The sequence below is a fragment of the Acomys russatus genome, chromosome 22, assembly GCF_903995435.1.
Source record: "Acomys russatus chromosome 22, mAcoRus1.1, whole genome shotgun sequence".
NCBI classification, from domain to species: domain Eukaryota; kingdom Metazoa; phylum Chordata; class Mammalia; order Rodentia; family Muridae; genus Acomys; species Acomys russatus.
Genome location: NC_067158.1, coordinates 11566275 through 11592837, shown reverse-complemented (window position 1 = coordinate 11592837; position 26563 = coordinate 11566275). Strand labels below are relative to the sequence as shown.

At 44.5% G+C, this 26563-nt stretch overlaps 1 protein-coding gene across 1 annotated transcript in view; it reads left to right on the top strand.

The window, feature by feature from the left end:
- Window positions 1-26563, top strand: part of Znrf3 (zinc and ring finger 3) — a 244232-nt gene that overhangs the window by 121143 nt on the left and 96526 nt on the right. The window contains 3 exon segments of the mRNA XM_051165019.1: window positions 23665-23739; window positions 24199-24330; window positions 25756-25866. Coding sequence (XP_051020976.1) covers window positions 23665-23739; window positions 24199-24330; window positions 25756-25866 — 318 coding nt within the window.

The following is a 26563-nucleotide window of genomic DNA, read 5'->3' as shown; positions in this document are numbered from 1 at the left end:
AGGAAAAGCTAGGACCATTCCTTATTAAACTTGTGTTGACAGTCATTTTAGAACAGGGTTTGTTTATTTGTTGTTTTTAAATCTGGGTCTGGAAAGATGTTCAGCAGTAAGGAGACTATCCTCCCAGAGCATCCACATGTGCGCTCACAACTCTCCGCTACTCCAGTGCCTCTTCTGGCCTCCATGGGCACCAGGCACACATGTGGTGCACAGGCATACATGCAGACAAACAAAATTCCACACATGTACATTAAAAAGATTCTGGAGCTGGCAGGATAGGTCTGGGTAGAAGCCCTTGCAGCTCAGGCCATGGTGGGAGGAGAGAGATGGCCCTATAAGTTGTCTTCTCACTTCCACACAGTGAGAGTGTGCACAAACTCACACATACACACCCATCCGTGTATATACTAAAAATGAAAGAAAACTGAAAAGAAAAAAATTCTACCACAGATAATTGGATTACCTGTGTAGGCCATAAAAGCATGAGTCTGTGGAGTGAAGTGAATAATCCTAGACTTAGGAAAGCTCAAGGCGCTGTCTCGGACGTGATACCACCTAACATGGGTGTCATGGAATATTGGGAATAGCCTTTACCAGGACAGGTTAGTATTGCTGAGACTGCTAAAAATGTCTTTAGCTGGCCAAAATGATGCGGAGAGCTTAATAGTTTTCATACCATTCCCTAAACATTTTTTCTCCCCACTTTCCCTTCTACTTTGGCCATTTCTGTGTTTCTGTGAAGTCGCCCTACCATCCTGAATGCTGTTATATCAGAAGTGAGAATACTCCTGAAATTTTTGCTGCTCAAAAGAGCTTTAAAAAAATGACATTCTGTGCATCTTGGTTTTGAGCTGTCCCCTCGTCCTCTTGAGGAGTGGTATATTTGATATCACTTAGTTGTGGGAATAGCTAGTCATCTGGCCTGCTGGGACAGGCTTGGATTTGGTGCTCCTCATGTTTTTGAGATCTGAACCAAGAGCATTTCAGCAGCTACTAACTACAAAGATTAGACTCAGCCCACTGTCAAACAGGATACAGAGATGTCCCAGCCTCCCGACTAAGGTAGCTAGGCATGAACTTGCCTGAGTCACTCCTTTTTATACAGTGTAGAATAGATCCTGTCTTTGAGTTTCAGTAATGAATTTATTAAGACCCTCCTACAGCCCGGGCACTGTGCTAGGCACTCCTGATACAGGGTGGTTAGAATAGACAAGTTCCTTGCCCTCATGAGACCTTTGGTCGGTAAAAGGGATGCAGAGACCACCAACACACAAACTAAAGGAGTGGCTGTAGGCTACGACGTATTTGCTAGATCAGCAAAGTAAAGGCGTAAGTAGAGCATCTCTGCCTGAGCTGCAGTGAGCCCTCAGCCCAGAGTCAAGGAGAGAGAGAGACAGAGACGTTGCCCACACTTCTCCCACGCAGAGCTTGCCTACCTCTGCTCTGTCATCTGTTCTTCAGCATGTCTGCTGCTGAAGGTGTGCTTGGTGGCTCCCTGTCGTCCCTGTCATTTTCAAACCCATCAAACAGCTCTTTGCTCCCATCTGAGCATTAGCATGTGCTAATAATGACAGGAAGACACTTAGTCTTACATAAAGTTAGCTACTCTTTTAGGAACCTTGTTAGACAGTATCTAGTTGCCTATTTCATTATACTTTTTAACTCTGAAAGTTGCATAATATACTGTGATATAAAGGGCTGTGTGGGGTGTGTGTCCCCTAAAACTTAACCGTGGGTATTGTTTTAAAGATTAACATAACCTACAAACTCCATTGCACTGTTTTGTGTAGGCATTGCAGAAGGTGGAAAGGTGAAGCAGTGTTTGGCCATCTTTACAAAACATGAGAGCAAGGAAATGGGTTGTGATAGACTGGAGAGTTTTCTCTATAGGAAAAAGTGAATGAGGAAACAAGGCTTTACAGGGCCTGAGAGCTCTAGCTGATATAAGGCTGTACTAGAACCCACTTCCTTTGTTCTGTTAAAGTCCTACCAACGCTGAATAATTAATTACAATAGAGGAAGCCTGAAGTGGCCTTTCCCATTGTTTGATGAAGATTAGTTTAAGGACCCAGTAGAATTTAGGATACAGCTTGAGTTTAGGGACTTTTCTAAATTATTTGCTAAAGGCCATAGAAACAGAAGTGTATTTGTTCCCTAGTATGTAGATAACCTTTTAGTATTGTATTTAAGAGCATTTACTGATTAAAAAGGAAACCTCAAATGAGACGTCTCTATAGTCAGATTAAAGATGCTACCCCAGCTGGGTATGGTGACATATTCCTGTAATTCCAGTATTTGGAAGGCTGAAGCAAGATAATCATAAGATCTAGGCAGCAAAACCCAGTCAAAAAGAAAGAAAGAAAGAAAAGTTGAGGGTGAGGGAGCTACAGAGATGGCTCACTGGTTAAGAATACTGACTGCTCTTCCAGAGGACCTGGGTTCAATTCCCAGCACTCACATGGCAGTTCATAACTGTCTATAACTCCTGTACCAGGGGTTCTGGCACCCTCACACAGACATACATGTAGTCAAAACACTAATGCAAATAAAATAAAACAGCCGGAAGCCAGCTGTGGTGGCACACACCTTTAATCCCAGCACTCGAGAGGCAGAGGCAGGTGGATCGCTGTGAGTTCAAGGTCAGCCTGGTCTACAAAGCAAGTCCAGCTTGAAAAACCAAAAAAAAAATCTACTTTACCCAGCAAAACTATCAATAACCATTGATGGAGAAAACAAAATATTCCATGATGAAAAAACAAAAAAATTTAAAAATTAAAAATAAAACAGAACAAAACACTTTAAGTGAAAAAGGGAGTTGTACCAGTGAGAGGTCAGTTGTTCCAGAGAGGCAGGCAGAGAAGAGCTAGCTCTGTTATCTTAGGGCACTGACTTCCCTGGGAAGTCTCCACTGGCATGTTAGTGGGCATGCCAAGTAGCATGTAACATGCGTTTATCCAAAAGATCTGAAGTGGGAGGGAAAAGTAACATTTCCCTGGAAAGAAAAGTCATGTGCCTCTGATTATCTAGGTGAAACTGGGGTAGCAGCCTGCCCACAGATGGTCTGTAACAGTCCAGTGAGTGATAGAGACTCCTTTGGCTCTTGAGCATTACATGTGGAGGCAGCACTTGTATCTGCGAGGGGTGAGAAGATGATGCTGGGCATTGTGGAGACAGGGGAACTGAGCGCAGGACAGCAGTTGCAAAGGAAGAGTTTGTATGCAAGGACTCCTTATATAGATAGGATTGGGCAGGCTGGATGTATAAAGGAGGAGGGGAAGATGTGTTGCTCATATAACACAGTGGTTCCATAAATGGGAGTGTAGGAGAAACTGATGGCTTTGCTTTTGATCATGTTAAATTGCCTGGGAAATCAGAGCTGGAGATGGTGTGGTGCAGAAGGTTAGAGATTGAAATCTAGAGTCCAAAACGAGCTTGTCCTAGAGAAGAGTTTAGAGAGAAAGAACCAAGGATAGGACTTAATGGGAAAGGAATGAGTGGGTCTGTGAAGGAACCAGTGCAGGGACCTAAAGATATGAGAGAAGAGCTGGCAAAGAGCACAGATGATAATGTGAGGGAGCTGGACCTGCACAGGACCTAGCACAGGTATGTCAGCTTTGCTGCACAGTAACTGCCATTAAAGCTTAGCACAGAAACCTACCAGACAACAACTACTGCTTCTGTGTCTGTAGCTTTGCTAAGAACTTCTGGTTTAGGCCACACTGACTGGTCTCTGTGGTCACCTGGTGGTTCAGCAGTGGCTGGACCGTCTAGGATGGCCCCAGTCCCATTGGGACTTTGCCTGAGACAACTGTGCTGTGTCATCCAGGAACTTAGGCCCCTTTACATGGGGGTTCCCAGCAGAGAGAGAGACAGAGAGAGAAACTACTGACATCTCTTTCTGGGGAAAGCCACAAAATATTGTGGGATTTTTTTTTTTAATCCACACAAGAGTGTGTCTTGTAATACATGGCAGCAGGAGGTACTTGATCCTTTGGATCAGCTATATACATTTCAGTTGAGCTATGAAAATCATAAGAAAGAAGTAAAATTTTGGAGACCTCATTGTGGAAATTATTTCTGTTCAGCCTCTGATGAAGACAGAAAGGTAAAGATGATGCATCAAGAAATCAATACCAAAGCCAGGTGTGGTGGCGCACACCTTTAGTCCCAGCACTCGGGAAACAGAGGCAGGCAGATCGCTGTGGGTTCGAGGCCAGCCTGGTCTACAAAGCGAGTGTAGGACAATCAAGGCTACAGAGAAAAACCCTGTCTTGAAAAAAAAATCTATACCAGTCTGATTCATGATTGATAATGCCAGATGTGGTAGCTCAGCCAGCCAGGAGACAGGGCTACATAATGAATTCTGGGCTACCTTGGACTATCCTGTCTCAAAAATAAATAAATAAATAAATAAATAAATAAATAAATAAATAAATATGTCTCATAAATAAATAAATAAACAAACAAACAAATAAATAAATAAATAAATAAATATATGTATGTATGTGGAGGTTTGCTGCCAGGCCTGACCACCTGAGTTCAAACCCAGGACCCCACGTCGTGTAAGGAGAGAGATAACTTAGAGAAGTTCTCCTCTGGACGCAATGCATTCATATGCATATAACACATAATAAACGACAAAGTGTTTAAGAAAATAGAGACTGATAGTCAGTTATAACCGCAAACTGAAATACTCCAGCTCAATGAGCACTGTCTTATCTACAAGCTTCAGCACCTTACTGCTAATAGGACAATGAATACTGATTATAGCTGCCATTAATTTGCAGCTACCGTGTCCCCAAACTGTGCCAAGTACCTTATACCCATAAGTTATTTGATACTATGAACAATCCTGTGACTACCACTATCCCAATTCTAAAGGAAGGAAAACTGAGGATCAAACTGTAATTGGCTTGGCCTAGAGTATCTGTTTAGTAACTGATAGACCAGAAATGAAAATCTTGCAGGCTCCTGAGCTCTCCTGCTTGGACAGCAGCAACAAGGACATTTCACCTCATGCTTGCCTCTCCTCCCTTCCCCTCAAGACAAGATCTTACTGTGTAGTCTAGGTTGGACATGAATACACCAAATCTGGTCCCAGACTCAATGCAGTCCTCTTGCTTCCAAGTCCTTGGCCTTTAGCCTTCCAAGTCCTTGGATTACAATTATGTACCACCATGCCTGGCTCTGGATCCACCTGTCCTCCCTACCTGGCTCCTCTCTCCATCCCTTCCTTCTTTCACATGTGTACGTGTACACACACACACACACACACACACACACACACAGGTACAGTACTTAGATGGTTCCCTTCCCCATTATCTTCTCTTGTCCCTTTTTCCTTCCTGTGGAACACCCCCATAAGTTTCTCAGTTTCAAGCATGTGTGCGTGTGCACGCACGCGCATGTGCTTTTAATTTTTAATTTTAAAATTAGAATTGTTTACATGAATATGGGTGGTGGGTTATTCATGTGAGCCAAGGCAACTTACTGCTGGCTCTTTCACTGAGGACTGACTCTCCCTCAGTCGCTCTCAGAGAGAGGTAGAGGTCTGTACAGTAGCCACACGTACAGTAGCCACAGCCTTTATGAGTTCATTGGCAGTCCAACAGGCAGAAGACATTGTCAACAGCACTCTTCCCCACCCTCTCTGGCTCTTAGATTCTTTCTGCTCCTTCTTCGACAATGTTCCCTGAACTTTTTTTTTTCTTTGTCTTTTCTTTTTTTTAATTTGCTTATGTATACAATGCTCTGCCTGGGTGTACACCTGCAGGCCAGAAGAGGGCATCACATCACATTATAGATGGATGTGAGCCACCATGTGGTTGCTGGGAATTGAACTCAGGACCCCTGGAAGAGCAGACAGTGCCCTTAACCACGGAGCCATCTCTCCAGCCCCTGTTCCCTGAACTTTTAGTGGGGTGCTATCAATGTCCTGCTTAGGGCTGAGCACTCAACAATCACTTGTTATCAGTTACGAGTTTTCCTTAGTCACTGCCCACTACAAACAGAAGCTTCTCTCACCAGGTGGAGCACAGCACTTCTGCTATGGATAGAAACATGACTATTTAGAAAGCAGTTTGATTATCTGGTTGGTTGTTTGCTTGCTTGCTTGTTTTTCAAGACTGGACTTCTCTGTGTACCCCTGACTGTCATGGAACTTGCTCTATAGACCAGACTGCCTTGAACTCAGAGATCCACCATGCTTGGTTATCATCCCTTTCTTGATGAACTAGTCACTCTGTCTACTGACTTGGGATCTGCCTATTTCGCAGAGGCCTGGTGGATTCTTCATTGCTAGCGAAACTTACCCTTCATCCAGATGCATTGACAGTAGATTTCAAATACCGAAACTGTTGGATATATCAAAGGTGATATTATCTTGCTCAATCTGGGTAACTTTTTAAACTAACTTGAATTTTCTTTTATTACCTAAAATTAATAACATTTTCAGCTGGTTGTGGTAACACATCAGTAATTCTACAACTTTAAGAGTGGAAGCCTGGAGCCAGGCATGGTGGCACACACCTTTAATCCCAGCACTTGGGAGGCAGAGGCAGGCAGATCTTTGTGAGTTCTAAGACAGCCAGGACTGCACAGAGAAACCCTGTCTTGGAAAAACAAAAAACAAGCAAACAATAAGAAAGTAATAACAAGGCCGGGCATGGTGGTGCACGCCTTTAATCCCAGCACTTGGGAGGCAGAGGCAGGCGGATCGCTGTGAGTTCGAGGCCAGCCTGGTCTACACAGTGAATCCAGGACAGCCATGGCTACACAGAGAAACCCTGTCTCAAGAAAGAAAGAAAGAAAACAAAAAGAGTGGAAGCCTGAGCATCAGTAGTTCGAGGTCATCCTCAATGACACCTGGGGCTGGAGAGATGGCTCAGAAGTTAAGAGCTCTTGCTGCTCTTTGAGAGGACCAGAGCTTCCAACAGCTCAACACCCACCTATTACAGCTACAGGCCAATCTCAGCATCCTCTTCCACCCTCCATTGGCACCCTTCCACACATACATGCACACACAGATACACATATGCCTAAATAAAAATACAATAACTTTTTAAGAACAGCATTCACAGATTAAGTATTAGCTATTTCAGAATAGTTTTGCTTTTAAGTAATAATGAGAAAAGATTAATTTTGGGTTGTGCACCTATTTCAGCTAGAACAAACTTTGGGAGCCAACAAGATGGCTTAGTATGTAAAGATACTCACCTGATTCCTTCAGTTGAATGCTCAGGATATACATGGTGGAAGGAGAGAACTCCGGCATGTTGCCCTCTGAAGTCTGACTTGTATGCACACCTGTAAAACCATACCATGCATGCCAAAAGTTCACTGCATTTCCTCTTCGAAATCCTGCCTTCTCCTAAGTGTTCCTTCCCAACTGCGAGACCACTGATTGGCTTCCTCCAACTATACATTAGTTTGTATCCTATAGATTCTATATTAATAAATCATTTATTGGTAGGGGGCTCATCACGTGTTTCAAGATAATACGTGTGGAAGTCAAGAGTCTGTTCTCTCCTTTCACTTTGTGAGTCTCCAGGGATTGAACTAAAGATGTCAGGCTTGTTGAAAATGTCTTTATCCATGATGCCATTTTGCTACCCAGTTTAAGTTTAATCTTGCCTCTTTCTTTTTTATCTATTTATTTATTTTATTAATTTATTCAGATTACATCTTAATTGTTATCCCCTTGCTTGTCTCCTCCCATTCCTCCCTCCCCTAGGCCTGTGACAGAAGGGGACCTCCTCGCCCACTGTATGGTCACAGCCTATTAAGCCTCATTTTGGTAGCCTTCCTATTCTTTCTCTGAGTGCCACCAGGCCTCCCCACCAGAGGAAGTGGTCAAATATGAGACACCAGAGTTCATGTCAGTCCCCACTCTCCACACAGCTGTGGATAATGTCCTGTTCGTTGGCTAGGTCTGAGTAGGGGTTCAATATTTACTGCATATATTGTCCTTGGCTGGTGCAGTAGTTCGAGCAGACCCCTCTGGGTCCAGATCCGACCATCATGATGTTCTTCTTGTCGGTTTCTAGGACCCTCTGGATCCGTCTATGTCCCCATTCTCCCATACTTCTCTCACCTAGAGTCCCAATAGGAGGTCCCTGTAAAGAGCTCAAGAAATTAAACACCACCAAACCAAATAACCCAATTAAGAAATGGAGCTCAGAATTAAACAGAGAATTCTCAAGAGAGGAATATCAAATGGCTGAGAAACACTTAAAGAAATTCTCAACATCCTTAGTCATCAGAGATATGCAAATCAAAACCACTCTGAGATTCCATATACACCCGTCAGAATGGCCAAGATCAAAAATTCAAGTGACAGCACATGCGAGGCTATGGAGAAAGAAGAACACTCCTTCATTGCTGGTGGGAGTGCAAACTTGTACAAACACTTTGGAAGTCTATCTGGTGCTTTCTCAGAATACTGGGAATAGGGCTACCTCAAGACCCAGTTATTCCACTCCTTGAAATATACCCAGAAGGAACTCTACCACACGACAGGGACATATGCTCAACCATGTTCATAGCAGCCTTATTTGTAATAGCCAGAACCTAGAAACAACCTAAATGTCCCTCAGTCAAAGAATAGATAAAGAAACTGTGGTACATTTACACTATGGAATACCATTCAGCTATTAAAAACAAGGAAATTCTGAAATTTGTGAGCAAATGGATGGAACTAGAAATTATCATACTGAGTGAGTTAACCCAGACTCAGAAAGACTCACATGGCATATACTCACTTATAATTAAATGTCCCCTGAAAATCTTGCCTCTTTCACTCAGTATCCTTACTTAAGATCTGTCCGTGTTGGTCAAGTGTGTGGTGTTCTCTCCCCCCCCCCCCCATATCTCTCTCTCTCTCTCTCTCTCTCTCTCTCTCTCTCTCTGTGTGTGTGTGTGTGTGTGTGTGTGTGAGAGAGAGAGAGAGAGAGAGAGAGAGAGAGAGAGAGATTTCAAATTTTAAAATAAGAGCATGCTGCCTTTTTTTTTTTTCCTGACTTGGGCCAGAACCAATGGATTGTACATTAACAAACTAATGGCAATGGTGAGTTAATCTGTAACTTCATCTGTTAGCTGTTAACATGACCCCCAAGCCTAACTTCCTCTTTACTATCAGACTCTGGTTCTAGATGCACCTTCTCTTGAGGTGGTAACTGAAGACATCCTGTAGGACTTGAGGAAGTGGGTACCTCTGTATATGTACCCTACCTAATGTGTGTGGCTTTGTGACCAGCAGACTGGCATGGGCCAATGTGCTGTAAAAACTCTCTGACAGGTTCAAGTTAAGCAAATACCCCAATCTTGCCCTGGGGTAGACTCATTATATAGGAAGATGATTGCCACAAAAGTATTCACTTTACAATTTAATAATGGCCAGGTGTGGTGGTGCATGCCTTTAATCCAAGCACTCTGGTGGCAAGGCAGGTGGATATCTGTATTTGTGGCCAGCCTGATCTATATATTGAGTTCCAGGGCAGGTAGGAGTACATAGAGACCCTGTCTCAAAAACAAAACAACACACACACACACACACACACACACACACAGAGAGAGAGAGAGAGAGAGAGAGAGAGAGAGAGAGAGAGAGAGAGAGAGAGAGAGAGAGAGAATTTAATAATGGGAACTGGAGCAGTGGCTTGGTAGTTAAGAATACTGGGTACTAGTGGGGGTGGGAAGTGGGGAGGATTGGGGGTGGTAGTGCACAACTGTAATCCCAGCACTCCAGAGGCAGAGGCAGGCAAGTCTCTGTGAGTTTGAGGACAGCCTGGTGTGCAGTTCTAGGACAGCCAGGGCTACATAGAGAAGTTTTGTCTCAAAAAACCAGAGAGACAGAGACAGAAACGCTGAGACACTTAATGACCTTGTGGGCAAGTTTGACAGGAACTATTGGCTTTGAGTAGGACACAGTCTGGCCACAGGAAAGCATGGCCTCCTTTGCAAATCAAAGAAATGGTACCTTGATTCCCAAATAGAAGAAGCAGGCTCGTTGTCTCAGGTGCACTGCATGAATCTCAGAACAGAAGTAGGCTCAGTATCCGCATAGGCTCTGGGGCCAGGAGAAGTAGACTCAGTCTGTGTAGGAGCAACTGGCCCGAACTCTTACTTCAAAGGAAATGGGTTGTGGCCCTTCCTCTAGAGTTGATCTTTCCATGTGTTCCAGACACCCAGAGAGTGTGCAGTTTGATCTCTTTAGCCTCAAGGCTAGCAAGAGGATATAAATTTGGTAATCTAGCAACCCAGACTTAATCCCCACAACTCCCACATAAAGGTGGAAAAAGAAAACAGATTCCACAAAGTTGTCCTCTACCTCCACATATTCACTGTGTCGTGTGCACCACACAGTAGTCGATAGACAGATGGATAATGAAGAAGGGCTGGGTGTGTTGGCACACACCTTTAATTCCAGCAGTCCAGAGGCAGAGGCACAGGTTGAATCTCTGAGTTGGAGGTCAGCTTTATCTACAAAGGGCAGTGGTTCTTAGCCTTCCTAATGCTGCAGTCTTTAATACAGTTCCTCATGGTGCGGTAACCCCTAGCCATAAAATTGTTTTCATTACTGCTTCCTAACTATCATTTTGCTGCTGTTATGAATCACAATGTAAATATCTGTGTTTTCTGATGGTCTTAAACAACCCTTGTAAAAGAGTCATTCAATCCTCAAAGGGGTTGAGACCCACATGTTGAGAGCCACTGACACAGTTTCAGGCCAGCCAAGGCTACATAGTAAGACCCTTTCTCAATTACAAAAGGAACCATCAGCATGATTCAATAGGTAAAGCTTTGCCACAGAACTCTGATGAGCGAACTCAATTCTTAGAACCCACGTAAAGACCCAGCTTTGTAGACCAGGCTGGCCTTGAACTCCATCGATCCCACCTCCCTGAGTGCTGGGATTCTTTTTTTGGTTTTTCGAGATGGGTTTCTCTTGTAGTCCTGAACTCACTTTGTAGACCAGCCTGGCCTCAAACTCAGAGAGATCCACCTGCCTCTGCCTGAGTGCTGGGATTAAAGGCGTGTGCCACCATGCCCCAGCTTATTCAATTTTTTTACTTGTTAAAAGCTACCGCATTACACTTCAAGATGAATCTGCCTTCTTAAAACAGTTGTGTGTTGTTTGCTCATGGAGGTGAGTGTTGATATCAAGCAGATGTGTTCATATTAGCTATACAAGGAAGGGCTCCTAGGGGTGGTTAGCCTGCCAAGTAGAAGTACAGGTCCTCAAGCACTTTCTTTCCTCCCCTCCCTTTTTTCTTACTATCCTGTGATGTCCAAATCCTTCAGAACACTTACTTCTGATTGTGAGCACCGCATCCCTAGAACTGCTGGAGGGCACCTGAGAAGATGCTGCAGCTTGGAGGCATGTAGTCATAGTCTCATGGCAGATGTTCAGCAAAGGTTAATTAAATGCATGAATCTTGATTGGAACAGAGCCGCAGAACTGCACCACATGGAAGGATTAGAGATCCAAGGTCATAGGGACCACTTGGGAGACTGCAGACCAGAATCTAGACTCTGGGCACACTGACTACTACTGAGAGTAAGGCAAGGAGGCAGTAGGTAGGAAGGTTTTGTGTTGGGCTTGTGAGAACTCTAGTACAAAACTACCATATACCCAGAATCACCTTTGCAGAACCCTTCCTCTGTGTTCATTAGTGTGATCAGGAGTGTCAGTCACTGGAACTAAGCTGTCCTTGTTTTATCATTCCCTTCCATCAGTACCACAATTGTGATGGCTCTTTATTGAGGGTCAGGACTACAATGAATTTGGACAAACAAAAGAGTATGCATAACAAGGCAGCCTTCACCTATTGCCCTATAGGAGTCTGATTATAGCACTCACTCTTTAAATTAGACCCTAAATTACAGCCTTTCCAGTTTAACTCATGCTGTGTTTTATAACCTAACCCATGACCTCAGCTGCTACAGCCAGCAGCTTTCATCACACCCACTGTCCCCATCAGTAGGACAACCCCTAATGACAGAACTTGGAAGGTTGACATGGACATGCTGTGAAGTTGGAAAATGGAGACTAGAGTTCAAACTGTTGTTCTTGAGGCTGCCCTTCCTGGTTTCTACCATCTATTGTGCTATTGCTCTGTTCTCCCAGTAGGGAGAGGCCCTATAGAAGCCTGGGCTCCTGTGGAATAGCAACCAAAAGCCTGGACCTAAGAGCCAGGAATCAGCCCTTCACTACCAAAGCTTGCCCTGCTCATGCCCACAGCTGTATATCATCTCAGCATTTGTGTATCTCTCGGATTGCAGGTGCTGTGACCCAGGATGAGGAGGGATGGGCCTGTATACTGATTCTCTGCAAGGCAAAAGCAAGTCCAGGACAGTCAAGGCTACCCAGAGAAACCCTGTCTTAAAGGGGGGGCGGGAAGAGGTATCCTGCTATAGCTCTACCTCTCCAATCTTTTTGAGGGGAGGGGGAGTTTAAAGATTAATTTATTTATCATGTACACAATGTTCTGCCTGCATGTATATCTGCACGCCAGAAGAGGGCACCAGATCTCATTGTAGATGGTTGTGCGCCACCATGTCATTGCTAGGAATTGAACTCAGGACCTGGAAAAGCAAGCAGTGCTCTTAACCTCTGAGCCATCTCTCCAGCCCCTCTCCAATCCTCTTAACCTCTAGGTCTTGCTCTGAAGAGCTTTCAGACCTAACAGGTCCCAGTGTACCTTAGCAGTTCACCTAGGATGTTTCCAGGGAGGAGACTCTTTTTTTAAGATGTGTTTTTGTTTATGTGAATATGTGTGTCTCTGTGAGTGAATACCATTTATATGCAGATGTCCTCAGAGGCCAGAAGAAGTGGCAGATCCTGTGGAGCTAGAGTTTAACATGCAGTTGTTAACTCCTTAGCAAGGGTCCTGAGACCAAAACTGGGGTCTTCTGGGAGAGAAACAAGCACCATTCACCACTGAGCTATCATCATTCTAGCCCCGGGAGGAGTCTTTAACAAGCTCCGTAGGCAGTCCCCACTGCTGTCCTGTGCCTGATCATCCCGTGGCTTTATTTCTTCCCATATGTGTGATTTTCTTGTGGTGTTAGGAGAGCAGCATTCACATCAACTTCCAGAAACCTTCAGGAAGTCAACTCACTGTGGTTCCTGAGGGCCTTTCTGCTTTGTGCACATCCCGCACCTGCAGGAAGGATCAGAGGATGATTTTTCTCTCTTTCGTCAAGAGAATACATCCTGTATGCAAACATTAAGGGAAAGGTAAGGATCTGTCAAGAGATGCAGAGTGTCTGCTGTGTTCATAGGAGAGATGTGTGTGGCAATCATTCCCAGGCACTTAGGTATGAATGCCTTGTGCCTACTGTCAGGCCCCCCAGTTGGTAGGAGGGTGCTATTAGTTCCACCCCCGAGGAAACGGAGCAGGGATAGTAAGTTTTCCCTTCCACAGTCATGAAATTAGAAAGGTGAATCAGGATTTCAATTTCAGGACTTTCAACTCCCTTCCCTTCTTCCATGACAGAGCTAAAATAAAAGCATGTGTTGCCAGCCTGAGCTCCTGTCACCTGACCTTCAGCCTATGCTCATCCTGAAGGTCACTGTGGTGGGGTGCCCTCAAACCAGCTGTACACACAGAGACTAGCCAGACAGGAGTGGAGAGGTAGAGGGCTTGTGGCTGCTCATCCCTAGAGAAGAAGATTGGATTCTGATGTCGCTATAAATGGTCTTGGTGAGGGGTAAGATAATTAAACAGTCTTTTTAAAATCCTCTAACAATAGGGTTCAGAGTTGAAGCAATATTGAAAAATATAGGTGGATACATCCTTAAAACTTGGAAAGGGATAGGATAGCCAAGGCTACACAGAGAAGCCCTGTCTAAAAAAAAAAAAAAAAAAAAAGTGGAAAGCGAGCTCAGCATTGTGATACAGGCCTCTAATCCCAGCAGAGGAGAGGCAAGTGGATCTCTGTGAGTTTGAGGTCAGCCTGATCTATATAGCAAATAGTTACAAGACAGCCAGGGAGACATAGAGAGACTCTGTTTCAAAAAAATAAATAAATAAGTAAAAAGCTTAAGTAGGAAAGCTAAGAACTGCCCTGTTTATGAGCTTACCTTGGCCCAAATATCAGTGGGTATCACACCATTGATGGCTCAGGGATTAAGAGCACTGACTGCGGCTGGGTGTAGTGGTGTGCATCTTTAATCCCGGCACTTGAGAGGCAGAGACAGGCGGATTGCTGTGAGTTTGAGGCCAGCCTGGTCTACAAAGTAACTCAGGACAGCCAAGGCTACACAGAGAAACCCTGTCTCAAAAAACAAAAAATAAAAATAAAAATTGTATTTGTTATATTAACAAACCTTAAAAAAAAAGATCACTGGCTGACCTTGTGGAGGACCCAGGTTTGGTTCCTAGCATCCACATACCAGCTCACAGCCACGGTAATGCCAGCTCCAGGGGATCTGATGCCCTCTTTTGGCCTCCATAAACACTATAGTCATGTGTTATTACAAGCATGCAGGCAAACACTTAGACAAATAAAAATAAAGAAATGTTTATGACGCTCACCTGACAAGGGATTGAACCTAGGGTCTCATACATGCTAGCTAAGAGCTGTACTACCATGCTCCACCCTCAAATTCAGATCTCAGACTTGGCAGCAGATGCCCTTACCCACTGAGCAATCTTCTCAACCCATGATTTATTTTTTTAATTCCCCAGTTTATCCCTCAGTGGGCCAACCTTTAAAACTAAGCTCCTTGCTGCAAGGGCCTGCCCTCATTCTCCAGAGGGCAGCTTAGGTGTTCAGACTTTGCAGGCAAGGTTGTTAAGCCTGGTTCTGCCACCTAATTAACACTTGTTTATATTAATTAGTTGCCACATGTACATAAGGCAGTGATCCTTTTTGAAGTTTCCAGTTACAGACCTAATAAGATCTGGCCTGAACTGGGACTTTCAGAACCTCCCAAGGCAAGGTAACAGCTTCCAAGTTCCTCTACAAGTTTCTCTTTCAGGCGTAGACAACTCTGCAGCCATTTTTCCATAACGTCCTTCACCCAGGATGGATGGGACAGGAGGGTGTGCACAGGCTTTCCTAAGTTTTTGGTACCCCTTGTCAGGTGTTTAAACAAAGAGAACCATTGTGTTTCTTGGAACTGATCTAAAAGTCTGTTTTTGAGATTAAGATCTAAGGAAATGCATTTCCGTTTAACACCCAGTAGTTTCTGATTGTGAAAAGACTCCCAACCTGTGCATCGGCGCCGTGCATGACTACAGACTTCAGCCTCTTCTGTTGGTCCTTTAATTAGTAGGAATTAAGTGGAGGCTGCTGCATATTTTGAGAATAAATAACACTGTTTAAACTTAGGCAGCCTTAACCATTAACTTAACCGCTGGGTTCTCGCTGCTACATGTCTCCCGAATAGATCAGCATAATCTTAACTAGGACTTAAAAATCCTCCGTCCTCTCGGGAACTTAGAACTTGAAGCCCATGGGAGTCTTTGGAAGCTTAATGACTTTAATTATGGCAAGAAATATCTTCTGGTGGGTAGGAGTGCAGCTGGTGGGAGAGCCCTTTCTCAGAGAAGCCGGATGGGAGCTGGCAGAAAGGCAGTGGGGGGGGGGGGCGGTTAGCTGCGAGGGGTGACTTGCCGGGGGGGGGGGGGGGGGGGTGTTGGCCGCAGGGCCTCTGAGTTCTGAACTGTGTTTGTGGCTTCAAAGCTTTGATCGTTTGCCAGGGAAACCTGGAAGGTCAGGCCAGGCTGCAGCCAAGCCCTGGAACGAGGAGCCAAGTCAGTGGAGCGGGTAGCACTATGTCACCACCCTCACCTCCCACTCCTGAGAAGTAACCCTGTCTGGCATCCAGTCCTTTGGTCCTCTTTCTGTATTGGTCTCCTCTTGGATTAGGGGCTCCAAGGCCTGGAATAAGCTGACAAAATGCCCTACAAATGTGGTAAAATCAGATGTATTGTATGTACTTTAGAAGAAATGAGGGCTGATTCTTGTTGGTTGTTGTTTTTAACTCTGTGTGTGTGTGTGTAGTACAAATTATTCTAGAGCACAGGTGATCTCTCCTGGTGGCCTGTGTCAGGTTTCCCCATTTCTTTTAACATTACCACCAGCCCTGCTTCTTGGCACCAGGTTTTTCTCACTGGTTCCCCATGTGCCCTGGTGTGTGACCTCATTTCCTATGGAATGAAAAGTTTCTGTCAGAAAACAAGGCCTTTGGTTAGTCTGCTTTGTGAGCCCCTTTGGGTGGTGTGGCTCATACTTCAGGGCACAGGGACCGTCCAGGGTATGCAAGAGCCTGGTGCCTGGGTGGCCACTGCTTAGAAGAGAGTGAAGGAAGGAAAAATGAAGGGTGATGGTTTAAATCCATTTAGTGATCTCCAGAGAGAGGATGCAAGGACCCAGTGAGTGGCTGTTTAGACCAGGAAGACCCACCACGAGGGAACTGAGGACGGTAGGAATGGCCAGCCCCTTGGTCACTGGTTGTCTCTGTTGGTATGAACAGCCACCTCCACTTTCCACTCCCTTCCATGGCCTCCCTGGCAACGGGACCCTAACAATGCCAGAAGCTTGTTGCTGCCACTCTGCAGGTTTGTAGGCTGCAGAAGGGAATGGTGTCTCCCATGTTGGTGCTTAGCTGTGTGAATACTATAAGGCAGGCTACCTTTGAGCTTGAGAGCTGTGACGCTGTGGAATCTGCAGCCACTACTTCTGGAGAGCCATGCTGTCTCAGTAGGTCCAGTGCCCTGTTCTCTGTTGCCAGAGGAAGGCCAAGGGCACATATCCAGAGGTAGTCATCTGGCTAGCTTTTCCTTGTTAGAGTATTAAGGAAAGTTCACTTTCCTCTAGAGAGAAAAGGGGCAAAACACACACTGTAAGTGTATAGGTTTTTTGTTTTGTTTTGTTTTGTTTTTTTGAGTTTGAAATCTAGAGGTGAGTGTCTACAAAGGCCGGGGCCGAAGAGCCACAGGCAGAGCAGCTTTTCAGTTTAAGGCTCGCCAGAGACAGAACGCCTGCCTTAGAAGTCAACAGCCTCCTCAGCAACACAATAGAAGATGTGTGAATAAGAAGATAGGTCCTGAAATTTGAAGTGTGAAGATTGAAGACTGCAGAGTTCCAAGAAGACATAGCTGAAGAGACCTTTGCTGATCGAAGAGTTGGAGGATTCACAGGAGAGAGCTGCAGTCAGTGCTGGCCGAAGCAAAGCCCAGGTGTGGTGCTTACTACTGAGTGAAACTGGTGCTGTGTGAGCACAACACAGTTGGCCAGTTCCCTGGTTCTGAGAATCAGCTGAAAAGAAGTCTGACGTCTAGGCTGCCCTCTAGTGTGGAAAGCTTTTGAAGATTGGTGCTGCGATATGGATCTGGGCACAGGGCTTAGGTAATGCCATGGAAGGCAAATTAAATGAGGTAAAACTGAGCCTTAGGGTTGCTGTATGCTACGTCATCCTGCAACGGGAAGGACACTCAGAACCAGAAAGAAGACTGTCTGGTAAGCCTAAGAGTGAGAGGGGTGTGGCGTTTGGAAGCAGTGCGCAAGGGAGGCCAAGACCTTAAGCAACCCTAAGAGCAACACAGATCCCTAACTGAGAAAGGTCCTTGTGCTACGCTGTGGGTAAGACTGGGTAAAGAGAGCCCCAGAGATAAAATAGTTGTGACACAAGGTGATAGAGTGGCAACAGTGGAGAAAATAGCAGTAGACTTGAAAGTTCAAATCAGTAACTACTGTTGAACAACGGAATTAATAAATGGTAATGCAAATAGAACTAGACCATTCCTCACTACTACGTTAATTATATTGAGAGGACCCAGGTCCATCTGTTTGGTTAGGCTTTATGGATTATACAAATACAGCCTATAGACTTTTTGACCTCTAAGGGTCTCTGTTAGACACAGGACTTGCCTAGTACCCAAGTGAAGTGTTTGCATGTAGGACTTCTCATGCATGTAGGACAGGGCCATAGAGAATGTAGCTAGGCCCTGCCTGCCTATGTTGTTCATTGATATCATTCTATTTTGTCATTAATAGAATGAAATCTAAGAAGCACATTCTGTGAAGAATCTTAATAATCTTCATGGGGTGGGGGTGGGGGGTTGACACTACCTCTCTGTCTTAAGGAAATTGGAAATGGAAGTCAAGATCCATTTAATATAATAGTAAAAAACAGAAATAGTACAGATATCAAAAGTCCATGAAGGATCCAGGCCTGATGGTGAATGACTATAATCTCAGGTACTTAAGACACTGAGGCAGAGAGCTACAAAGAGAAAACATGCCTAGACAACTCAGTGAGATTTTGTGTCAAAATAAAAAATGGAAACAAGAACTGAAGATGATTGCTTGCTTACCTAGCATGTGTGGGGCCCTAGTACAGCCCTCCAAAAGGAATAGTCTATGAAGGGACATATCACCATGAGCCCCGAGGTGGCTCACACCTGTAATCCCAACTCTCAGAGGTAGAGGCAGGAGGATTCCTGTGAGTTGAGACCAGACTGATCTACCTAGTAAGTTCCAGGCCAGCCAAGGCTGCATAGTGAGACCTTGTCTTAAGACAACAGGAAGCCAGGTATGTGATATAGACCTGTAATCTCAGCACGTAAGTTACTGAGGCAGTTCAAGAGCTGCCTACGCTACAAAATAAGACCCTCTTTAAAAAAATAATAATAGAGAGATGGCACTGGCTGCTCTTCCAGGGGACCTGGCTTCAGGTCTCAGCACCTACATAGGAGCTCACAACTGTCTGTAACTCCAGTTCCAGGGGATCTGACACCTACAGACATGATCATAGGTAAAACACTAATGTAATATACATTAAATAAAATTTTAAAAGTCTTAAATAGTAATAATGATAATGTGCACTTTAGGGGTAGGGATGAGACTCAGTGCTTGCCTAGCCAAATGCCATGCCTTAGGTTTCATCCCAGGATTGCCAAATGCAGAAAGGATTTTAAAAAACTTGTTGGTAGTTTATGTTAATTAGTTAGAAAAAGAATAAAATTGAGCTGGGCACTCAGGGAGGCACAGGCAGGTGGATTTCTGTGAGTTCAAGGCCAGTCTGGTCTACAAAGAGAGTCCTGGACAGCCAAGGCTACACAGAACCCTGTCTCAAAAAAATTCTTTTTCTTTTTTTTTTTTAAGAATAAAATTGTATTCACTAGAGAGTCACACACATGCACAATGATTGGAACCCCTGTCTTCCCATAAGAAGCTATAGACACATTCATATCAGCTATTGACAGCCTGACTCCTTGTTACTATCTTATCCAGAACTGGGAACAGAGATTTGTTGTCATCTTTTCGGTTTTTTCCTATTAGATTTCCTACAAAATACAATTACATTTTGTCTTCATCTTTCTACATTAAACCTTGGGCACTTGGGAAATTACATCCAAGTGCTTAACAAAGGACTAAGTAAACAAATAAAACGTAATATATCTCAGAGGCTCCCAATGACAGATATTGATTGGTAGGGTGTGACTATACACATGAGACACACACAGCCTCCTCCCTATAAACCATTCTCATCAGAATGCTGTTTGCATTGGGAGTTGATAAACTCAGTCTTTTTATATATATATATTTTTTTTTAATTTAATTTTAATTTATGTCTGTTTGTGTGGGAGTGTCAGATCTTGGAGTTATAGACAGTTGTGAGCTGCCTTGTGGGTGCTGGGAATTGAACCCGGGTCCTTTGGAAGAGCAGGTAGTGCTCTTAACTACTGAGCCATCTCTCCAGCCCAATATAGACTCAGTCTTAATGGAAGAACCATCTTCATGGTCAGGGAGCAGTTTCTCTTTACTTGCCGCAACCTGAGTATGGTCGTAGCCAGGCTTCTTTCAACTTTACTAAACATTGGTTGAATCATCGTAGAAGTGGTAAGGGATTAGTAAGGCCCTGCCTTCTAAGGCTGCACATTTTGTGCTTTGAAGAATATAAGTATGCAGGTTTTGCCCTTTTGTTACTTATATCGCCTGTAAACATCTCTTTACTACTCTGATCTCCCTCTGGTTCCACCTGTGCTGGCCTAAGTGGGATGAAAGCAACGTCATGATGCTTCTAATGGGAAGGGTTATCAAAGCAAGGCCTTTGATTGCTGCTCAGCTTTGCGAAGATGCCACACATCTTTTGAGAAAGTTACACCCTTTTCTTGCTCTTCCATTTCTGCCTGTGCACAATCAAGGTGTTACTGCTATCTCCTGTGAACCCAGTTTGCCAGTGACCCTCACCTGGCTGGCCATGTCCTCTAGGCTGTGTCCTTTCTTTAAAGTAGCTTTATCTTGAGAGTTTTAAGCATTAGGTGTATGGTTCTATAAAAATAAGTTTATTTTGGTCATAAGACCAGAATAATCTTTGAGCTAGGATTTAGATTTGTTTGAAATACAATAATCTGGCAGGAGGTTGCCAGATATAATTGGAAATTATCTAAGATAAGAAAATTTGTTCAAAGACAAATTTGTTCAAATTTCTTTTGTATATTTTTGTTTGGTTTTGGGGGATTGGGGGTTCTTTTTGTTTTGGGGGGGTTTTTGTTTTGTTTTGTTTTGTTTTGTTTGAGACATGGTTTCTCTGTGTAGCCTTGGCTGTTCTGGACTCACTCTGTAGACCAGGCTGGCCTCAAACTCACAGCGATCCGCCTGCCTCTGTCTTCTGAGTGCTGGGATTAAAGGCGTGCGCCGCCACGCCCGGTTCAGGCTTCTCAAGTTTTTAAAATTACATTGAGGAAGGAGGAAAAATGTAACCAAGCAATATGTTTTTAAAATATAATGAGGGGTTGGAAAAATGGCTCAGCGGTTAAGAACACTGGCAGCTCTTCCAAAGGACCTGGGTTCGAATCCCAGTACCCACATGGCAGTTCATAACTGTCTGTAATTCCAGTTCCAAGGGATCTGATACCCTCACACAGACATACATGAAGGCAGAACAGCAATATAAATAAAATTTTAAAAATAAAATATAATGAAGCTCCATTTTTGTCAGTGAGGGTTACTGGTGGCCTTTTCTTGATGATTAAACAAATTCAGGGTTAGTGTATGCTAGGCAAGCACTTTGTCACTGAGAAGCAGTCACCACAGTCTTTGCTAAAGCTTCAACAGGCAGGATAGGATCATCATCCAGTATGTAGGAAGTACAAATTATTTCAGTAGCCGCTTTATACATGTTTTTTGGGTTTGTTTTGTTTTGTTTCTCTGAATAGCTCTGGCTATCCTGGAACTCTCTGTAGACCAGGCTGGCCTTGAACTCAGAGATTTACCTGCCTCTGCCTTCTGCATGCTGGGATTAAATGTATGTGCCACCACTGCCTGACTATTATACATGTAATTAAAAGTCTCCAAAGTGCCCTCAAACTGTCTATGTTGCTGGAATAACCTTGAACTTTAGGATCCTCCTGCCTCTCAAGTGCTGAATTACAGGCACCATACTTAGTTTTATGCAGTGCTGAGGGTCACTTTATGCGTGGTTGGCAAGTCTACCAACTGTACTACATCTCCAACCTCAATGAATATAATTTTACTGTAGCTCACTGAAAATCAAGCATTTCCTCAGCCACTGTAGTTGTCCTTGAATTCCATGCATTAGTGAGTTGTGTCTGAAGTTGGGCTGTAGATGGGATTTAAGCACTTTATTCTCTACCTGCCTTTCTCACCAATAAACCGGCTGTGTTTTACAGCATCTTTTGTGGGCCTGAGAATGTAGCCCAGTGGTAAAGCACATACCTGTGTGGATGAGGCTCAGAGTTCACCCCCAGCTGTGTGGTGTCTGTCCTGAATGGATCATGCCTCTCTGGAACAATGAACATTCATGTTCTTGTGGAACGAGAAATACTGGGAAGCCAAGGAGGCCCTCTGGCTGTGTGGTTTCCCTGAGGCACATTCCAGGAAGGCATTCCCTCCCCAGGCGCTTGCAGCCACTGCCAGCCTCTCCAGGTGCACCAGCATCAAAGCTGGAGGAACAAGCACTCCCAGTCAGGACATATCTGAACTCAAACTCCCCACAGGTACTGTTTGATATGCTGGATCCCAGGATGAAAGCAGAATAAAAGAATGAGAGACTCCTAAATTCTTTTTCTGGGAATGGAATTTGTAGAAAACCTACACAGGGCCAGAAACACAAGCACCTACTCAGAAGTCTGTGAGCTTTGGCCTCTTGCAGGGAGTGGCTGTTCTGAAGCTGGAACTGAGAGACATTGACTTAAGATGCAGTGGTAGCGCACTTACTTGCTTAGCATGAACAAAGCCTGATATTTGACTCTAACACTACCTAGAAGAAAAAGACTGGAACTTAACAGCAACAGCTTGTGATTGCTCAGTGAAGCAGGTTATCCTCAGCTGACTTTCTGATTGTTCCCTCTCAATTTGTTTTTAAGGAAGCTACCTGTAGGACAAGGAAAATTCTGCAGCATTGTACCCATGATTCCAGGGTTTCTTAAGCTTCCAGTGTCTCTGAATTTTGACTCTCTGGTCCCAAGTTGAGGAGATTGGCTTAAAAAGCAACGGGATGACGCTGCCCTCTAGTGGTCTAGTAAAGTCTTTGGTCAAGCTTGCTGGTGCCTTTGGGTTTGTGCACCTGTCAGTACAGATTATTCCTGTGGAAAGAATTTGGGTTTATTCTCAAACACTTGAGCCCACAGTGGCATGACCTCTGAGCACTGGCTGCAATAATTGCCTATCTTTTAGTGTGCTGGTTTTGGAATTTGTTTTGTCATCCCGCTACCCTCCACCCTTTTTTTTTTTTTAAGAGTGGCTGTGTCTGTTACAAGAGTGCAAGTCCTAAAAGCAAGGGTCTATCTCAGCCTCCTCTTCCTTCTGCAGACTCACCTGTTGTTCACTTAGCTGCACATAAAATTAGAAGGCTCACTGAGGTGGAAAGAAATCTTTTCTCCCCGACTTTTCCTCTACAACAATTAAAAGAAAAAAAATTCTATCACTTCTCATTTGTTTCTAAGCCTTCCTGCTTTGTTCCTCTGACATCTAGTTTTCCAACTGGTGGGATCATCTGAGTCCCTCAGAGCTGACAGAACTCAGCTTCCTGGGCCTGCCTCCAGCCCCACTGAACCAGTCTCTGTGGCTCGAGCCAGGAAATCTGCTTTACAAACTTCCCAAGTGGTTTTTCATGCAGCCAACTGCTCTAAATCCCCACTTACTATTTTTTATAACCCCCCTCAAGTCTTCAAAGGTCTTCAGTTTGTGTCACATGTTAAAAGTGATCATTTTGAGATTCATTCAGAAATAGTCATAAACATGCTATCCTCACTAGATGACATGGGAAAGAAGAAAGGACCACAAGAGACAAACCAAAAGCATTTACTCGGGTTGCCAGGGGAGTGTGTTTATAGCATAAAATACCAAAACCAGTACCTCTGAGCTGGTTGGCAAGCTGCCCACCTGTAGTCTTGTTTTCAATGTTCTTGCTAGATGGGGGGACAAGTTTCTGCGGTGATGAGTTGCCTACTTCCACTCATCCTAAGTCATCAGGTGCTCAGGACAATAGGACAAAGTAGGTGGTGGTGTCTCCTGTTTTGCAGGTGAGAATGCCGAGGCTGGGTGAAGAGGATCAACTTGCTCAGGGGCACAGACATTGCTTGCTGTCCAGTTCTGCATTCTGAAGCCAGGCCTGATTTATAAGGCCAATGTTGGCAGGGTCAGAGGACAGAGTTGCCAACCTGCTCTTTTTCACTCCACCAGGCCAAGAGAGCAGTTCAGCGGGGAGCCACTGCAGTTATCTTCGATGTATCTGAAAACCCAGAAGCCATCGACCAGGTAAACTGCCACCAAAACCAGTCCTACTGTTTGCCTAAGAGACATTTGCTTTGGTTATCTTTGGTTATCTGTTGTGATACCCTTGTCTCAGATCCTTTGCTCTTCTCTGCTGAAGTAATATGCCTGCATTTGAGTATCATACCTGAGAGAGGCATATAGAAAGTGATTATGGATCGGGGGTTAGGGATGAGGGGCATTTTCAGCCAGCTCAGCCATCTTAAAATAAGTATAGCACCCTATCCTCCCCTTTCTGGAAACCCCAAGGCTATAATACATGAAGACTTCAAGGGTTTTCAAATGGAGATTTGCATTCTTTTCCACCTCATTGGGGGGGGGGGGGTTTAAAGCTAGACCTTGCATGAACTAGACAAGCACTCTACCCCTGAGCTACATTCCAAACCCTCTCTTGTTTCTTAAAGTAAGGGTGTCTTTTAACCAGTACCCTCTCTTTTTTGTCAGCTAAACCAAGGCTCAGAAGACCCTCTCAAGAGGCCAGTGGTGTATGTGAAGGGTGCAGATGCCATCAAGCTGATGAACATTGTCAACAAGCAGAAAGTAGCTCGAGCAAGGATCCAGCACCTTCCTCCTCGGGTGAGCGGCCACTTGTCTGTTGTCTTTCTGTGCTTTCATTTCCTTTGAGCTTTGAGCTTTCAGCCCTCTTGTCCTGTCTCGAGAATGTTGGTATAGTATAGGTCCCTACAGATTAAGCTCAGCTATAGGACAGGAGGACAGAGAGATTTTACCCATATTTCTTTATTTATAACAAGCTTACAGAAATAGACATTGAATGCTGTGAAGTCTCTGGTTTCTCCCACCTGGCTTTGCGCCTTTCCAGTCTATCCTTCTGAGAAACAAGCTGAGAAAGATGAAGGGATGACACACACAGCACTTGGTTTCCTTTGATTCCTTCCTTCCATCAGACCTACCGATAAGAAACGGCCTGAACTTCCTTCTTCAGTCAGTAGGATGACTCACTTGAAACGTCCTGACTCACAAATAAGAACATTAAAAATTACTGAGGCCTGGGACTGACACTGGTTGGTGACAAGAAGCAGCCAGATATCTCTTCAGTGTGCTGAAGACATTACTGCTCACTGAGACTTGGTGACATCTTCCCCTCAGCCTTAGACTAAAGCATTCCAGAAATCTGGGGCTGAACTGTTCTGTGTAGGGTGACCCCACCTCTACCAAGTATCTGGGTAGCAAAATATCTCACTGGGGTCCTATTCTTATTAGCTAACTGCATGTTCTAAGCAAAGTAGCTTCCAGTGACAGAGGTAGTGTTCTGTGCAGAGAAGAGAACGGATTGCCAGGTGCGCCTCAGTGGGTAGAGAGAGGACTTGCCCAGTACCCACAAACCCTGTGGTTCTTTCCCCAGTACTATATAAAACCACTGGTGGCACAGTTGTGATCTCAGTACTTAGAAGATGGTGGTTGTAGAGTTAGAAATTCAGGATCATCTTGAGCTAAGTCAAGACTAGCCTAGAATAAATGTTGCCTTGCACACCCTACCCCACCCCAAGAAAAGAAACAAGGGAAATTTGCAGAACTGACTTGCTGGCTTCTTGTTAAAGGAAAAAGGAACTCTGGTAAACGTGAGTCATTGTAGTGGAAGCTGATGTTTGTTGAAGCAGTATACAATTTTCTAAGTTGTTGTAAACCATTAATTATATGGTTAGTGATCACTGTTCCCTCAAAACACAGCACTCACTCCTTTGTCTGTAACTATGATTGTTTGTGTTTATTCGCACTAGTTATACCAAACTTTGCACTGTTTCTAATGGGAGGCTGAACTCTACAAATGGCTTTCTCAGCTACTAGGAGGCTTGAAGCCACTTTAGCTCCCCCACCCCCATCCTGGCCACATTAAAGGCACTGTGTGCGTTTGAGCAGAGCCCCAGGACTGAGGGACCCTGTCCTCCCTCATCTAGTCCATTGCTGGCTGGAACCGACAGCCCATGTGCCCACAATCAGGCCAAAAAGAACATGGCTCATGACACTTGTGTTCTATTCTAGCAACCCACTGAGTACTTTGACATGGGGATTTTCCTGGCTTTCTTCGTTGTGGTCTCCTTGGTCTGCCTCATTCTCCTTGTCAAAATCAAGCTGAAGCAGCGTCGTAGTCAGGTAACCCTGGGAGCAACCTATGAACCCCATTGCCCTGTTGTTGATGAAAGTTAGGGGAACCGGGTTTGTGGCACACACCTTTCTAATCCTAGCACTTGGGAGGCAGAGGGAGGTAGATCTCCAAGTTCGAGGGCAGCCTGGTCTACTTAATGAGTTCCAGAACTGTTACACAGAGAAATCTTGTCTTGAAAAAACAAAAAAGAAAAGAAAGTTAGGGGTCTGTCCAGCCTGCTGTTTATGGCACCCTATTTCAGTGACCTGAAGAGTACAAGGCCTGTTGAAAAGGACAGGCCTGCAAAGGCCTCAGCATTGGGGGTGTTCCAAGCTAGCATTTTGAGAGAAATGTTTAAATAAACATTGCTTTGAGCATGAGACATTTGCTCCTCAGGTAGATCTGGGGTTAGTAGAAATACAGACTGTCAGACCCCTAGGTCTTGTGATGAAGTTTGCCTCTGCAAGACCCTCCTTCTATAGACTGCCTCCCCCCCCCCTCGGTTTTTCGAGACAGGGTTTTTCTGTGTAGCCTTGGCTGTCCTGGACTCACTTTGTAGACGAGGCTGGCCTCGAACTCACAGAGATCCATCTGCCTCTGCCTCCCAAGTGCTGGGATTAAAGGCGTGCGCCGCCGCAGTCGCCACCATCCAGTGTAGTTTTTTGTTTGTTTGTTTCTTTATTTTATGTATATGAGTGCTCTGTT